Below are 18,264 nucleotides of genomic sequence, written 5' to 3' on the forward strand. Positions count from 1 at the left end.
TTTAGTGCTTCATGCTTTATGTTAATTCATTTTGGCTCCGTGGTCACTGTTTCTCTCATACAGTACTTTACAGAACTTTTAAAGAGCGATTATCTTCATCAAACTGCAATACTAAGCAAGTGATAAAATTTTAGAATATCTTACATGATTGGAACAACTTATAAATGGATAGTCATATGAAGTCATTAATAAGGACTAGTCTTCAGTGGGTAGCAATTTGATGAACTGCTTTTATCTCAGTAAATCAAGAGTACTGATGAAGCTCCAAAGTTGAAGAGAGATCCATGCAAGCATCCAGTGACCTTGTGCACTTGTACGTTTTCATGTACATTCATGTACTTGTACATTAGCATGTGTTATGCATTTTTTTCCTCAGCAACTAAATTACATAGGCCTGCAAGTCTGTGTAGAGGTTTTAACTTGTCCCAGGGGTATCTATGAGTCCTATGCATCAAAATGATGTTCATTGATTCATTAGGTTTCATCACATTTTATGTCTAGTTTATATATTACAATGTATTACTGATCAGATTGTTTTTGTGTGCTTTAGAATTAGCATAACTGCAAAATAACATTTACACTATGAAAATCACAGTATCATCTGCAACTTCAAATACTGAGTATCCCTGCAAAGCTATGACAAGTTTTTACATCTGAAGGACACTGCAGCCTATTACACAACAAAATGTTGAAGTTAATAATGATTGCATATATATATATTCAAGTACGATTCCATTCCTACAAGCATAAATGAACTGAAACTTGGGACTGAATCTGCCTCAGGCCTATTAAATGTTATGCAATTGTTATTTCTGCATGACACTAACAGAAGGTAGGAACTGCAACTTGCTATGTGCGCCAATACTCAGTAAATGGAAATAGAGTAGTTAAGGAAAACATAAGTAACATTTTAATAGTATGTTTCACCATATTTTTAAAACATATATATTGATGAACTTAAGGCAGAACTGTACATACTTTAAGGTCAGTAGCAAGCAGGCTGTTTCTTGCTATGAAGTCCACATACTGAAGGCAGCACAAACAAATCTTCCTAATTCTAAGTACAATAAGAACAACTTCCCTAATGCCTGAGGGGGCCTAAATATAAGGAGTTAATTTCTGTGATCTAATGAATGATTAACTACGAAATCCTTTTATCTGAAAAAGAAAACCTTTATATTAGAGTGTTAATTTAATTAGCAGAATTTTGCTGTTGAGAGTTGTATGAATACGTTTTATTTGTTCTCAGATTGATGTTATTCCATGGACATTAATTATATCATTGTGATATCCTCTCTCCTGCTCTGAACATCTAGAAAGACCTGTACTACTAAATCATACTTAATAGGAGTGTGATGGTTGTTGCTTAGGCAACAGAATGAATAAATGCAGGTCAGAATGTGCTTCCAGAAAAACAAAAGCAGGAATATGGTACAGAATGAAGAACAAATATGTCTAACTGATTTTTTAGTGCACTGAAGTATTACAGTTGTTTGATGTAAAGCAGATAAAAGCAGGTAACCAACATGAAAAGCTTGATATGATAAGCTTGTAAATTATATGTAAGCCATGTTAATAAAGGTAATCCAGTTCTCTCATGCTAAAGAAGACTACGATACATTCAAGTCTGGAGAAGTTTGATTTTTTTGTTACACAGCAGTTCTTTCCTCTCTCATTTTCCTACAAACAAGTTTAATTTTCTCATGAAAATTTTGGATAGGATGGAAGATATTTTAACAAACCCTCTCTTGAGTTTTTCAGGACAGTCTTTCATTACATAATGTTCTCATATTCAAAAGAATAATATAAAAAGAAATTGGTATTTTCTGTCAATTTTATTTTTCATAAAATAAGGGAAATGATCAGTTTCTAACGCAAACATAAACTGAAATGTGTTACAGTATAATAAACTGTGAAATCCATAAATTAGCAATTATTAAACTACTGCCATTTTATACTTTTATTACTAGACAGTTTTCCAGATTTTTGTCTAATCACTGTATTTGAGGCTCTAGTCTTCTGCTCACATGTGCATGCTAGCACAGCTATTCTTAAGAGCAGTTGTCTGTTTTATCTCCAATATATATTTAGGAAAATAATTTAAAATGATTGGAAAACATCATCTAGAACACACACACACACAAAAACAAAAAACAAAAAACCCAGACATAATTTAATCTGCCTAATGCCTGAAAAGTTAAGTTTTAGTATTAAATATGCTCTCAGGGTTTGCATATTTACAAAACTGTGCCAATAAGAGTCTGAGGAAATGCAAGTCATAAAATCCCACAGAATGTGGCTGGGGCCCCTCCACAGCCAGGGAATGACTGGAAAGCCCTCCAAGGCAGTTTCTTTAGCTCCCTGGGTGTTCATCATTTACCTGTGGTAGGCGTAGCCCTCTGCATTTGTTATGCCGCCTACAGTCTCTTGTGAACAATTTCCTTCTGTAATCTCTTTAAGACTAAATGATCACCTACTTACGTAACTAGTGCTACTATATATACATATAAGAATTTGTTGTTATGTTTTTGGAAACTTTGGCTTGAATTGCATTTTAGAACTCCTTTTTTTCTTTTTTTTTTCCCTCACTCTGCACTCCCTTGCTGCTTTGGTTCCAAGAATATTTAAAGGAAAAGGTGGTAATGATTTTTTACTGATATAAGCAAAAGATGTCAGATACGGAAAAATAGGAAGAAATCTCTACACTATTATAATGTGGCAATGACATAAATTGGTGCTTAATTTTCTGATCAGTAACATACAGGCATATAATCATGCTGGCAAAAGAAATTAAATAGGAAAAACACAACTCATAAGATGATTTTATAGTCATAATATTCATGTCTCACTGCTGTTTCTCATATGCCAAGTTTAAGTTATGAAAAGTTAGAACTGTTTCTAAGGCATAAGTGGGGACTAGAAATATTTTAAGGAAGGGGTGATTAGTAACATTTTAAGATCTGACTCTTTATGAGAACTGTGATTGGGATTTTTGCAGGAGATACAAGTAATGGGAATACTGAAGCTGGTATAAATGTGATTATATAACAGTCTTGTAAGTAAGCCTCTCTCTTTACAGCCAATATTCGTTTCAGCTGAAAGTTTTTCTGGCAGGTCTGTGTTACTTAACACCTCATGTTAATACTGTAAATTCTGAAGCAGATAAAATTTATTTCATTCACTTGTTCCTGAAATATACTCAGTGTTAAAATGGAACTATTAAAAGGAATGCATTACTTTTCCACACAGGGCATAAGTTTCAACAAGTGAATCCCACAGCACGATCATCTAAGATGCAAAAACACTTAACGAAGACATCTAGAATCGATTGCAAAGAGAGTGCACTTTATTAAATAGTGATCTGCTTTTAAAATACCTCTCATTGCAAGAATGGCATTGCATGCTACTTAATTATTGTGAAGATGATGCCAATGTTTAAATAAAAACAGTAATATGTGAGGTATTGCAAATAGGAGTGTTTACAGCTTTAAATATTGTGAAATTGTCTCCTGCAGTGGATTAAAAGAACTGTGCATTTTTCTTTTTTAACCTGAAGGCAGACAGGGGAGAAAAAGACCCTTACTATGCAGTTTTCTTTTAGCATATTTCTCGCTAGAGCATTTTGCAATGTGTATAATTCAGAAGTTTATTATAGGACAGTCTTTATATTCATTTAGCTAGACACAGAAAAGTGAAACACTCCACAAATCTTAGTGCAATGCAGAATAGCTTTAAGGTTTTAATGATCACATAAGAGACAGACAAAAAAAAGGCAGCTACAGTGTATATACACAGCTATGCACGGAAGATTTCTTACCATAAATTGCACATTGTCAAATCCATTAGCCAGCAAGTGGTTTTCATACTGAGGTAGCCCAATATTTTCCAACCATTGTCCCACTGTCTGGACAGGGCATCGGGGTCCTGTAGGAGGGTGAAGAGGGAGGCGTTTAAGCAACGAATAACCGTCCACTGGATAATAGCGGTAGTCCTGGGCTGAGAGGTGGCATTGCCACATCGTGTTCCTGGGAAAGTTGGTATCAAAGGAGCCCGCCAGCTTGACAGATTAATGTTTTCAGCAAGCAGAAAAGTCAGAAGTAAAACATAGTTTACAGGGCAGTATATACCGTAAGATCTGATCCTAGCTCTACATTTCTTGGTTATTAATCTTTACTACAGACCAGTACGTCATACAGAAGAAAAAAAAAAAAAAAAAAAGCATATCAAGCTGTCAGCTAAGCAGCTCTCCGTTATATGTGATTGTTGGAATACTCCACAATGAGCAATGCACTGCCAGCAGCAAGAATTCTTTTTATCAAGTACTCCTACACTCATCAGTATGCAGCTCCATGCTTCTTGCTCCCCCTCGCTCGCTCCCCTTCATTACCCAGCCTAGGCTACACCTCGCATTTTCAATAATAGCCATCAGATAAGGCAGATTTTTTTTTTTGTCTGCAAGCTGTAAGCCTGCTGCTGCTGCTTCCTCCTACACACCCATCCAAGTGTCAATCTTGAATGATGAGAGCAGTCAAAACAAATGCAGAAAATAGCAAGATTCAAAAGCAACCTAGAGCTCTTAAATCTGAATAGAATCTTTATACCACTTACGCTTTACATATCTGTTTGTTGTAGGTTTTTACGTTTCACAAGACATTAGGAAAGACAATACATAAACCATAGCCTATGGCATGATTTACTGTGCATTCCTTTTTCTCTTTTTAATACAACATGGGTAGTGGTCCACATTTCTGATTATATAAAAGCAAAACCCTTTAGTGAATCAATAATGAATACATTTCACAGTTTCTCTCCTGTGGTACAGCAAAAGACATAAACTGCACAACAGTTTTAGTCCAAGTAATTAAATTATCTGCATGATTTCTTCAACCGTAAAATACTATAAGACACAAGAAAACCTTCATGACAACAGAAAATGATTCAACTTGAAAAGGTCACCATTCAAATGAATAATTAAAAAAATGTTTTTACTAAATAAAATTTTAAGTTTATATCCTTTTCTTACAAAAACATGAAAGATATCAAACAGACATACAAGACAGATGATTTCTAGTAAGGCTGTAGATGTATATTTTATCAACTATAGCTGGAAAAAAAATAAATAGGAAATAGTGAATTTAAAAGCAATTTCTGCTCAAGAAATTATATACTTCAAGAAAGATCTTCCATCAATGTTTAATTTTTGAGGTGGTTTCTCAAATGGAAACATTTTATGCCTTTGTCCTCAGAGGAGTTTTTACTAAACTTTTCCTTTTCATAACATGCTCAAAGGTTATAGGGCTTAACCCAAAAAGGCAGAAAACTGATATATTCAGGATATAACTCTAAAAACTCCAACAGAACTCTGTTTATTGAACACATTAATACTTTTCTTTGTTCTTCTTGTCCACTGTGAATCTCAAGTGATGACCAGCACAAGGTGGAATTTAATTCCAAGCATAGGTACAGATCAATACAGATTCCTGCTGGAATCATAGAGTGGAATCATAGAATGGCCTGGGTTGAAAAGGAGCATAATGATCATCTAATTTCAACCCCCCTGCCACAGGCAGGGTTGCCAACCACTAGACTGGGCTGCACAGAGCCACATCCAGCCTTTTAAGAGTATCATTTGAAATTGATCATACCTTGGTATAAAATTGTTTCAGAAAAATCCAAACCTACATTCTAACCAATGTGTTATGATACACATTGTAATTGAAAATGACATGCAGAAGCTTCCCAAGCAATACCAGAATGTACTCCAAACTGAGATGGATATTTAAAGTTAAGCATATTCTAAGAGTTTGTACAGCAACCTGAATAGTCCTTGAACAATCAGATAACCTTTCACTGACTGATATTGCTGCTTGGATTTGTAGAACATCTCACGCAAACTGAAGTCCATAACAGATTTTAGAATAACTTTAGCTGAGCCCCAGAAGGTTTTCCATTAAGTTGGAAAGGAACTAAGCACAGGTCTGTTGCAGGAGCTGACGTTACTCCAGATCTTCCTACTGCTTTGAAACACTAATATGTGGAGTATGGAAGTTTCACTGGGCTTACCAGGAGGTGGTCAACCTGTAATTGCTTTTATGAGTCTTCTCAGTAATTTAATATCAACAGCATATGAATATATACAATACAGAGTACATTTTTTTGCTAAGTACAGTTTGCACAAATATCTATATGTACTTAAATCACATTAATGGATTATCCAGTTTTTCTTAGAGAAAGTAGATATTCCAAAATGATGGGAATCTAGGTCTCATGAAGATGCAAACACATTTCTTCACACTCCTGCAAATCTTCCCTATTTTGTAAAGTTTTTCTACTGTAAATATCTTTATATCAATATATCCATGTATCAATATAAATATCTTTGTACCTAGAGTATAATCCATTTAGGGCTGTGCCTGGTCAATAGCAAAGCAGTAAGGAGGAGGATAGAGTATTTTGAATTGAAATATAGTGGACAAGAAAATTTGAAAAGCTGGGCAAGCTCTTCAGATAAGAAACTGGAAACAGAATTATGTCAAGCACAGTGAATTAAGACCATGCTGAATTCTTCTTAGTTGACCGAGCAAGGATGAATTCCTTTGAAAAAGATTGCTAATGTTGTTATGTCCATTTCCTCCAACCAAAAAAAAAAAAAAAGATTATGGGAAGAGATCTAGTAAAGCGTAATCTCACTCATTCAAAAGATTATGTGCGATTGATTCCTGTATTTCCTGTTAATTCACAGACACAAATGTCTCTATATCCGCTGTCCTCCATCAACAAAAATGTTCTGCCCACAGTAATGCATAACCAATAATCAATACACCAGATTCACTTTCAAACTGCTTCTTCCTTACCTTACTATAAACAGCATGGAAGTTATGCTGCCAGTAAATATATGAAAAGTGCTTGGCTCAATGCCTAGCAACAGTGTAGGCAAAATTCCACTTCAGAGTGGCTCCCCAGACACATTTCATGTAGCTACTGGTACTTTGTTTAACTGTCTCCCTGACCCTAGCACTGGGTGCCTGCAGCAGTGTTGGTCGTACTGTGCACTCTTCTCCAGCTCTGTCCCTTGCCAGTAATAACTACGTGTCTGAGCCCATCAGCACAACATAAGGTTGCTCGGCATGGGAGCATGAGGAAAGAAAATAAAGAGAAACATGGCCAGCCCAGCTTACAACTTTATTTTCATCCGTGACTATCATCTCAATGCTAGAGAATCCTGGTATCTATAAAGACTACTTTTCCTCCTTTTTGCACCAAGAATTAGTAACATAGAAGGCAAAGAGCAGAGGCAAGAATTAGGATCATGTCTGCTGTTACATGAACTTGCAGCTCATTTGATCTCCTTTACCAGTCAAAGAGACTTACTGCAAGAGGGCTGGCTGGACAAGTTTTCTGAGCTTCTGCAAATGGATCCTGGAGCTGCTGCTTTGAAACCAGAAGGCTCTCTCTTCGTTTTGCTCAAGCTTATGATTCAGTGCCAGCCTCATGTGCATGTGCTAAAGCAGGCAATGCCTACTCTGCCTATGCCTAAAGCTGGTTCTGATATTGAAAAACATGGTGTGGACTGTAAGATATGGTCTCACCTGCAACACATTTAAATATCACTGTGCTTTTCTATGATTTCAAAAAACACAAATGCCATGATAATTTTTCTGTGAGACCACAACCAAAACTGATGCACTCTTTCCTGCATGTAAGAACTGATGTGGAAGACTCTTACAGGGATAGAAATACTTTGTTCTTTCTTTTCCAAGGCAATAGAAGCACATTCAAGTGATGTCTGCAAGAAAGATACCATCTGGTATGCTATACAACAATTTCTACAAGATGTCTTGTTCCCAGTGAGACTCAGAATATCTTGTTGTGGTGGAATTGACTTAATCTGTGATATCAGTGTGCACATGATGTAAGGCACATTTGCTCTAAATACTAAGGAATTTATGGTCCCCTCTGTTCTACTGTTTCTACTGTTAGCACCATGGATTTTTCTTTCTTTCTTTCTTTTTATTGAAGAAAATAAAGAAATACTGGGGCTGTCAAGATTTACTTGTAGAGAAGGTGCTGCCACAGTTAACATTATAAAATCTATTTTTTTACATAAGTTTGTACCTGTTGAACATGACTAAAGAGTTCTGGTGTTACAGAATCAAAGACAGGAGAATTTCAGTAGCTACTGACCAGAACATTTCTGAAAGATTATCATAACGCGAAAGGATGAATCTTTCAGTTGACAAGCAATATAGCAGGTCTGGAGAATTAGATACCAAATACCGTGAATTGTTTTGTGAACAAAAGCTTTCTGCCTCACATAACACAACATGGAATATAATCTTATTCTTGTATTTATGATTTCAGCGAAGAAAAAGTTATATCTCAACACTGCAATCAAGTGTGTGCCCAAGGAGAGTTAGCATGACTGGGTATTCTAGTGAATAAACTAACGATGTGTATTTCTGGACTGGCTGCAGGGAAAGCAAGCTAGATTCATCTTCCACTTTTCTACAATTTCTCATTGAACAGAGTTATAGAAAGGACTCTCTGCTTTCTGGATACCTTCACAAGTCTAATAAGTTACTGTGATTATAGTCCACTCAGGAAAGCTGCAGTTAGAATGCAATTGGAATTCAGCAGTTTGTTTTCTCTTGTGCATGGACGGAGCTGCTACTGATGGAGGTAGTGGTGAGCAGGTGACATTAAACCAAACCTCAGTGAACCTCTGCTATACTATGACATTACTCATTTTGATATAATTTTCTTTGGTTGGACAGATACTTCAGCTACCTGCCATTTTTTCAGGAATCCTATTCACATCTAAAGGGTAATTGTATCTTAGATGCAAGTTAATAGCATTTTCTGAAAAAACAAGTTGGTTTCTCAGAACAATTTCCCTGCATGTCTTGGGAACTTTTTACAGGATAGTAGTAGCACTACACTTATCACCTATGAGTAATCATTTTCACTGTTCTCATCCAGGATGAAAACATAGCTTTAAAATTTACATGATACCATGACCAATCAAAATGTTGTATTTAATTCAATAAAGTCTTCAGACTACTGTTAAAAACTAGCACACTAAATGCACATACATAAACATATACTGTGTTGACTTGCTAAAAATGCTACATAAGCCTAACACATTAGGCTATAATTCTCAGCCCCATAAAACAAATTCATATAATTTCAGATTTGAGGAAATCTTTGTGCAGCTCTGTGCTAACAAATACTGGACTATCAAACAAGCAAAACTGAATTACAGAGAAATATTTGAAGAAAATATTTTAAAAAGACTGAAAGAACACCTACTGCATGGAAATATCTCAAGAAGTTAAATGTAGTCACGAAGTAAATGGCAGCTGTAATTTCATGGACTTGGGAACTGCTGAAAAGTCCTATAGAGAAGAGTGGAAACATGGAGTCCTGCTACTGACACTGTAGTGAACTGCCAGATCTTTGAAATAATGACTCTTGAAGTGTAAAAGATGGAGACTTAAGGATTTTTCTTGGGCATCATTTTAAACATCACATTCAACCTGAGGTACTTTGCCACTTTTTTCCACCCCCCTCCTTTGCCTAGTTAGGCTCAGAGGCTCCCCTGCCCCAGATTCTACAGATTTTACTGCGATTTCTTTTCAGTAACTGGTCAGGTGAATTCCATTTCTCCTTCGTTTTCTTTCTAGCTTCATTTTATAATTCCTTTTCTATAGTCCCTATTTAACTTTACTTTCACTTATTCTTCTCATTCATAGTGATCGTTTGCTCTTTTGTCATACTTGAACTGTAGCTACAACAACCTGCAATTTTGTTCACATCTGTCTCTTTTCCTTTTACTTATTTTTTTCCCCCACTTCCCCTTCTGAACATTTTTAAAATAGGGAAAAAATACTTGTTTAAAATTAAGTTACTTACTCTGATAATTTGTCCCCTGTGATTTGTCTGAGATTGAGATCAGATTTGGTTTGGACATTTGAATTAGTCCTGACTCAACTGGAGCAGGCTCCCCAGGGCTGTGGTCATGGCACAAGGCTTGCTGGAGTTCAAGAAGTGTTTATACAATGCTCTCAGAAATAGGGCTTGAGTTTTGAGTGGTCCTCTGTGGAGCCAGGTTGGGACTCCATGATGTTTGCAGGTCCCTTCTAACTTGAGATATTCTATGATTCTGGGACTCAATATTTATAATGATTAGATACAGGAGAACATCTCTTTGGCATAAACTGGTAGTTCATTATAAAGATGGGACTCTCAATCTGTACTGGAAATCATATATTTAAATGGGAGCAAAGGAAACTTGAAGCTCTTTATTAAAAATAGCAAAAAAACTCCTCAACCATTTCTTCTCTGCAATGCTCAAAATCTCAGAAAATAAATATTATATAAACTAGATAAAACATAGTTCTTTCACTGGTATGATAAGGCAAAATTATAATAGTGAATAAAAAGTAGATGTGTCAGGATCTCTATGGCACTGATGAGCCTTGCTGTCTCTGCCTGCGCTCTCCTGGGATCTCCCCCACCCTGTCCATGGTATAGGACCTCATTTTGGCTCAGTCTGAAGCCATCAGTTCCCTCACAAGTGATGCTGCAACAGGGCAAGTCTGTAGACCTGCCTCTGGACCTACCTCCTAGATCAATATGGGACTTTAATACCAGGTACTTCGCATCCTGGATAGACACTCTCATGCATACACTGTGTTGGTTTTTTTTTTTTTTGTCATTGTTGTTTGTTTGTTTTTGTTGTTGTTGTTGTATGTTTTTTTTTTCTGGTCCAATTTTCAGTCCTGCCTCCTCCTTTAACTAGGAATCCATGTCATAGCCTTCTCTCCATTCTTGTCTCAGACCTCATCCTTTTGTGCTAAGCTAGGCTCACTATGTGGACCCTAGTCACTCCTGTTATCTGGGGCTACTGATGGAGCCTGTTACCAGCACCTGGCTCTGTGAGACTACACCCAATGAGTCAGGGCGCAGCTTGCTACCACTAGAGAATTATTGGTCCACTCTTCTTCCTTACAAAAGTCTCAATAGAAACTCGTCTTACACAAAAACCTCTAAATCAGACCACCTTAAATAATGTTGTTTCCTTACCAGAAAAGTCTGTAATACCAAAAGAAAATGGTAGTATCTTTCAATGAACATTAAAGAAATTACTTGAATGGGTGACATGCTGGTAATTCACTGGACTGTTCGCATATGGATGAAATCACATAAACTCTGCTCATCCTCTCCGTGAGCTCTTTCAACACTTGGCTTCTTAACTCTCCCAAAAATGGAGCAGGAACTCTGAATTGTCCTCTCCTACCCACAGATGGAGGAGACTAGGATCATGTTTCAGGAGTCTGCACTGATGCCTACAGACAGTTTGAACACCTTTCATGGTATTAAGCTTATTACTGTGTGATGTTTTGTATTAGAAATAGAAATGATAGAAGCATAACTTCACAGACAGGTTTACTAACTATCTTCATTTTTTCCATCCTTCCTTTATCAGAGCTAATGAATCTCAGCAGAAGCTCAAGTGGTCCTACAAGATGTAGATTAACTGAAAATGTATAAGTCAAACTGGTTTGACTAACATTTTATAACATGATGATGATAATTTCCTATACTAAAACAAGAGCAAAACTAGAGCTAGTTGAATAACTGAAAACAACTCTTACTTCTTCTTAAATTATCTTAAATTCTAGTTGTGAGCTGTTCAGCTACATTGCCTGATATTCACTGTTTGGAAATTTTCGTTAACATATATTTTTGCTTGCGTAAATTTGAGAGGAATTATTGGTCTCTATATGAATGCTATATATCTGCAAATAAGGGAATCTGTGTACCAAGAAGATAATTTATTCTTTGTAATTGCACTCTCTAAAACATTTCAAATAGCCTACCAGACAACAGAAGTATCTTTAAGTAACTGAGGTGGTCCACCACACCCCATAAATAGAAAAACAGTCAAACCGCGAATTCATATAAAATATTTATCCAAATGCATGCATGGTCATGAATAATAAATATACTTTAGAAGTAGATATCAGAACTGTTCACAGCTTTGCAATAAATGCTATTATTAGCATTTAATGCTAATTCATATTAGGAAACAGTAATTTAACTTCAATCCTTTAAGAGTTGCAATGAAGAGCTAAATGCAACAGAGATTAAAAGTAGAAAAACAAAGGTTTGGAAAGTTTCTCACATCACAGGTTGTGAAATAAGGAAGTAGAGGTAGCAAATATTAAAGCAAATAATTCTTGAAGGTTTTAAGGCACTCAAACATAGTACCTTTCTGAATAAATGACAAGGAAAGAAGACAAAGATTCTAGTGTTATGATCACAAATTCAGGTCACCAGTCTGGGTTAGAAAGCAAACAAATATACTTTAATTAGTTCAATTTCTTAACTTAATTATTTTTCTGTAGATGGAACTAAATCTAGAAACAGTTCTGCGATGTAAAATCTATAATAAGCCAAAGATTTTTAACTAGCATGTGATGATCTTGTGATTACTAGAGATGTGAGTTTCCAAGGATTCATGTCTATTTAAGTCTGAAGAGTACTAGATTAAGAAGGAAAGATGACTGAATCAACCGAATTTTCAGGATACTGTTATCAATTCAGTTCTAGCAGACTTAGATATTTATATGTCTTATGAAAAATAAACTCCCTCGTGGACTTACCGGCCAGAAAATCACCAACTCTCATGTATTTGGTGGTCAAGTAAAGAGTAATATTAATTTTGTCTGAGATAAACACCAACCAAGATATTCAATAAAATTTTAGAGATTTACTCTTGGTAATCACTTTATGATTTTCATAATGTCTATTTTAGAATTTTGGAATATTCTGCTCTCTTTAGAGTATTACCTGGCCACAGACTGTGAAAGCCTCATTTTTCAACTGATGCTTTTAGCTCCACAGAGGTGCTAATTCCTATTTTGCATACATTTTGTTGCTGATATTAAAATTGATTTTAAGAAATAAATGCTCTTCAATTCAGTGACATCGGATGAATTCAAAATTAATACACATGGATGTAAATGATTACACAGTTGCAAGGTCCAGATTAAACTGCAAGAAGAAAGCTGAACATAAAAATATCAGATTAATTGATCATTTTCTTTTCATATAATTTATCAGAGCTTGAAATAAATGTCTCTTATCCTCTGGAATTACAGTGCAATACTTATGAGAGCATTATAAAATGAGAGCACCATTAGCTTGTCACTTTTTAAGCACACCAGCAAACATTCTGACATTAATTTCAAGCTTAAAGAGGGCAGATTTAGGTTAGATATAAGGAAAAGGTCTTTTAAAGCGAGGATGGTAAGGCACTGAAACAGGTTGCCTAGTGATGTGGTTGATGCCCCATCCCTGTAGACTTTCAAGGCCAGGTTGTATTAGATGATCTTGAAAGGTCCCTTACAATTCTAAGGATTCTATGATTCTAATTTTGTAAAATTCAGACAAACTATCCTTGTGGAAACCATACAGATTCTGAATACTCCCTGTGAACCGGAATGGTTGAGAGAAGAAAAAGACAAGGCCTTGTTTCTACTGGAAATGATTTAAAAAATGTTTTAAGCCATTGTTTCATGTTCTAAAGTCTCCAAACAATCTCCTATATAAATAGGACATAGCTCTGCAGTGTTTAGCCCTACGGTACAAAAAGATACAATTCATACAACTCAGTGAGGAAGATTTGACAGTGAGTAGATTGGACTTTTAGTATCATGATCCTTAGAAAGGTTTTCAAATAGACTAAAAGATTAGGGGCCCATTTGCTATAAATAGAATCCTGGTGGTTATGTGAGAAATATTATTTTTGAAGATGCTTACACAATCAATTAGTTATAGTTCAGATTAGTTTTGTTCTTGTCAATTCAATTTTGTAAAGCAAGGTGATAGGCAAATTGGAAAATACATTCAAACTTTTAAAAGTGTGAATAACTTTTATTCATTTAAGGGTGATTTTCTGTACGGTTGTTTCCAAACATGCTTAAACTTCACACCACTTCTCAAGCAGTTCTATTACAGTGTATCTTAATTTTGCATGAGACAATCTGATGGTCATGAACAGACAACAAAAAAAAAGAATTGTAAAGAATTGGGCTTTGCATTTATTCACTAATAATCATCAATAATCTTTATACTCTGTTGTTCCATTTTTTTAAGCTTGTTTGTTTGTTATTAATTGCCTCTATCCTTTCTAGAAGATATATTCCAGAAATGATTTTTTTTCCAAATCTGTGAACATAATTATGGAATTCCTTTGCAAATACTGTTAGAAAAAGTCTAATAGAAGACACAAAAAAGTATGGACATAAAAAAGGTATGTGTTGGTAGATACTTGTGGTGAGAGTGGAACTGCAAAAAGAAAGTTCATTGAGTTCAGCCTATGTGGTTAAAAACAACCTGATTACCTACATTTTACTGCCCTTTCAATTTAGCCTATGCTTTCATTTTAAGTAGGATGTTGCAAAACCAGCTCTGATTAATTGGTATAAGAAGAGCTTATAGCTGAAAACTACATTTATGATACTACAAATTAAAATTGTCAATGAATAACCAAAAATAAAAGAAATGCTTGCTGCTTTTTACATCCAACTCCCATTACATTTATTATAAAACATAGCTGAAAGTTCTACAATTATCCTGTAGTTTGCCTAGTCATCTATAAGGTTTATTTTGGTATTCAATGGATCATTAAAGCAGATGCATCTGTATCTTTTGTTGGGCTTTTACAATGTAGTAGTCAACAGAACACAAATCCCATTATTTATGATTTCTTCTGGAGAATTTATATGATCTTTGGGTAAGTTCAGTGGCATGAAATTCATTATGACTATCATGTTCTCAGTAAATAAATGTCAAAAATACTTCTAGATAATTTACAGTTTGATGACTTCTGTTCTCCGCTACTTGTAACCTTGTCAATCACATGAACCTCAATTACCACTGAGATCATCTGAAATGCAGAGATTTGTGACAGAAATATGAAGATAGATGTGAATGATGTGTGAATAGAAACGCGTGTATGAAAGCACCGGAAGAAATAGTGGTAAGAAAGGTTGTGAGCATAGTCTGCATTCATAACTAAGCACATAACTGACAGGGGTAAAACACTAAGAATTACATTTTTATCAAGACAAAAGGGATGCACTCTAATAAAACAAGAGCACAGATCATTTGTTAGCAGAAGATCCTACAGACTACACAGGAAGATAGTAACAACATTACAGAACATCACATCTTATTTCTCTCCTTGTTATTTCAAAAGAAAGACAATCTCTAGCCCTAGTCCAAGACAACAAAGCAAAAACAATGAGCACCACTGAAGTAAGCAAACTTCTGAATCAAACAATCACACCATAGCAACTGTTGATTCCTAAAGATTCATCCAAAAAAATTACTGCTAATCAAAAGCAACCCGACAGATGTGATAAGGATACAATAACCAGCATCTTTTCTGTTCTGCGTGGGGTCCAAGTGACCATGGACCCAATTTGGATGAACACACACAAACATTATTTGTAAGATAATGTGACTGCATGAAAATGGTTTTGTCTAAAATAAGCATCACCTCCCCCTTCCATAACAGCTCATATTGACTTTAGTTGCTTAAATTCCTGCCAATGATTCTGCTATTCTCATTTAAAATCCACTGTTCACTTTGGAGTTAGAAGTGCAGACTCAAAGATAGGAGCCTATTCCCTACAGCACAATCTTATAAGAGATGATAAAGAGTTCACAGACTTGCAGTTCAAAAATTTCAAACTATATACGCATTTGCTATTGAAGCATCAAACAGCACTGGGAGGAGAGACAAGTTGCTGAAGCTCTCAGCTCTCATCAAGTCCATTTTCTCTCAGTTAAAAAGTCAGGATCCCTCTGGATATTTTTTTCCCTTTTTATGATGCTAGAGATATTTTGATCTTTTTGCACAACATATCAGCTTCAGTGACAAGGTGGGAGTTGGGAGGGAAGTGATGTTATCCTTATTTTAGTTTAGTTATTATGGTTGGCTATTGCAAAGTCAGAGTTGTGGGTTTAAAACTATAAGCTTAAGAGGGCTCCCACTTGTGAGAGGGTAAAGGCTCATTTTATTAAAATCCATGAGTTGACCCACTTTATCAGAGCACTTAGTCTGACCAATAAAGATTTAAAACAGAGAAGAAACTAGACAAAATAGACACTAAATTACAATTGAAGAACATACTTTCAAATATATAACTTACTGCTGTGAAAATTGCCTTATGCCAACGTGCCTACACATATCTAATTAAAATTCTGCCTTAATTAAGTACTTGTATTTTATCTTTTTTCTGCCCTTGAGGAGGGAAGATATTAACAGCTTTGGAGGAAGACCACTTTGCCAAAACTGCAACCATATGGCAGCAAACAGAAAAGGGCCAGCCTAACAAGTCTTCATTTGTTAAAATAAAGTTGGACTCATCTGGAGTGAAACATTAGCTTTGATAGGCAGAGTTCTCCTAGGTAAGATAAAGGTCTCATGTCTGAACACTGGCAGTGAAACGGATGGGAGAAACAGAGGAAACTGAGCACGTAGCTTTTGGCAGTCCAAGATCTGTGCAATTTTCATTACATACTACAGTTGTACAAGGCATAATGTGGACTCTTATTCCTCTCACTCAGCTTTTCTGGCTGTGGTCCATCTTTTCCTTTTCTAGTTAAGTCATATCTCCTTTACTTTCACAACCTTAATTCTCAAACTCATATATTGCACAAACTTGAAGTCGAAAATTTCTCATAATTTGCTCTACATTGAGATGAGAATTCATTGATAATAGCTTTGGTCATATCAGTAGACAAGATAAACACAGAAAAAACTTTTCCGTGATGAATGCTTATAACTTGCATCCCTGTAAGAATGATCAAAGAAATTATACCACAAAATACAGTTCTTCATATTCTACTGTAATTCAGCACTAATCTTTGAAAGGCATTCATTCAGGTAGTCTAAGTTACCATCTCCAAGGATGGTAACTCCACCATCATCCTAATCAACCTGTTCCAATGTATTATCACTCTTTCCAAGAAGAAATGGTTCCTAACATCCAACCTGAGTCATCCTCCTCTGATGCAACTTGAGGCTATTACTTCTCATCCTATTGCTGTTTCCTGTGAGAAGAAATCAACCCCCACCTCACTGCAACTGCCTTTCAGGTTGTTGTAGAGAGCAATAAGGTCTCCCCTGAGCCTTCTCTTCTCCAGATGGAATTCCAGTTCCCCCCCCACCTATCTTATAAGACTTGTGCTTCAGACCCTTTGCCAGCTTTATTTTGATTCTTTAGATATGCTTCAGGGCCTTCATGTCTTTCTTGTAGTGAGGGGCCCATAACTGAATACAGTTCTCTAGATACAAGGGCACTCAGGGTCAGGGACATGTTCAACTAAGCAAAGAAAACTTGACTACAGTGCACTTGCGTTGTATATATGGACAGTATCCAAACAATAATTAATCATTAACAGAATTATGAGATTGTAAATCAGCCTCCATGTGCTAGAACATGCAAGCTCAGTCCTAAGCTGACTGTAGACTGACTTGATGTGGGAATTACTTTTCATAATTATTTTCCTTGTCTTTATTTTAATTACTCTGGTTTGAAACAATTTTTACTTTAATCATGATGATATGATAGCCATTACCCATGCTGAAAAATTATCTCCAAAGTAGAAAACTCCTTGATCGTTTCCTTTTTAATGACTTGCAGAATAACCTCTGAATCACATACATCTGAACAGCTACTAGGCTCCAACTAACAGAAATACTGCTTAGCATGCCTTGAAAGAGATTTTTATTCTAGAAAAATATGTTTATAATTAGGCAAAGAAAATATGAAATTGAAGTGTTTCTTCTTTTTACCAGAGAAGTGCAGATGGCTGATATTTAAAGATATTAGCTTTTCTAAATCCTTTGCAAAATATATGTTACTAATCAGTAGAAGTATCTACTATGCTGGAAAAAAAAGAAAAAGGACAGCTGTTCAATTTACTAAACTCCACCTTCTAGATGGGTTCAATCTAAATCATATTATCAAACTAGATTAATTACAGAAAGGGCTGAAAGGACTTAAAACCCAACCTATTCAACTGACTCTAGATAAGGTTAGTTTTACCAAAACCGATTTTTTAATATATGGCAAATATCCATAAATCTTTAAAGAATATACTGAATGTATCAGAGGTCACAATATCCCTAATAATCGATTTGAATGCTTCATTATATTTGTCCTTAAAATTTTGTCCTGGAGA

The 18,264-nt window shown here is 35.6% G+C and overlaps 1 protein-coding gene across 5 annotated transcripts in view; it reads right to left on the reverse strand.

Annotated features, from left to right (window-relative positions):
• Positions 1-18,264, reverse strand: part of ANKS1B (ankyrin repeat and sterile alpha motif domain containing 1B) — a 409,696-nt gene that overhangs the window by 193,753 nt on the left and 197,679 nt on the right. For 2 of the 5 annotated variants that reach the window (XM_090140258.1, XM_090140254.1), the window contains exon 15: positions 3,818-3,924. In XM_090140258.1, coding sequence (XP_089996384.1) covers positions 3,818-3,924 — 107 coding nt within the window. Of the gene's footprint in view, positions 1-3,817; positions 4,224-18,264 lie in introns of those variants that run through there. The other 3 variants (XM_090140265.1, XM_090140261.1, XM_031600398.2) reach the window with 2 other exon arrangements.

Source organism: Phasianus colchicus, chromosome 1 (assembly GCF_987193195.1).
Source record: "Phasianus colchicus chromosome 1, bPhaCol1.hap1.1, whole genome shotgun sequence".
Classification (NCBI taxonomy): Eukaryota; Metazoa; Chordata; class Aves; order Galliformes; family Phasianidae; genus Phasianus; species Phasianus colchicus.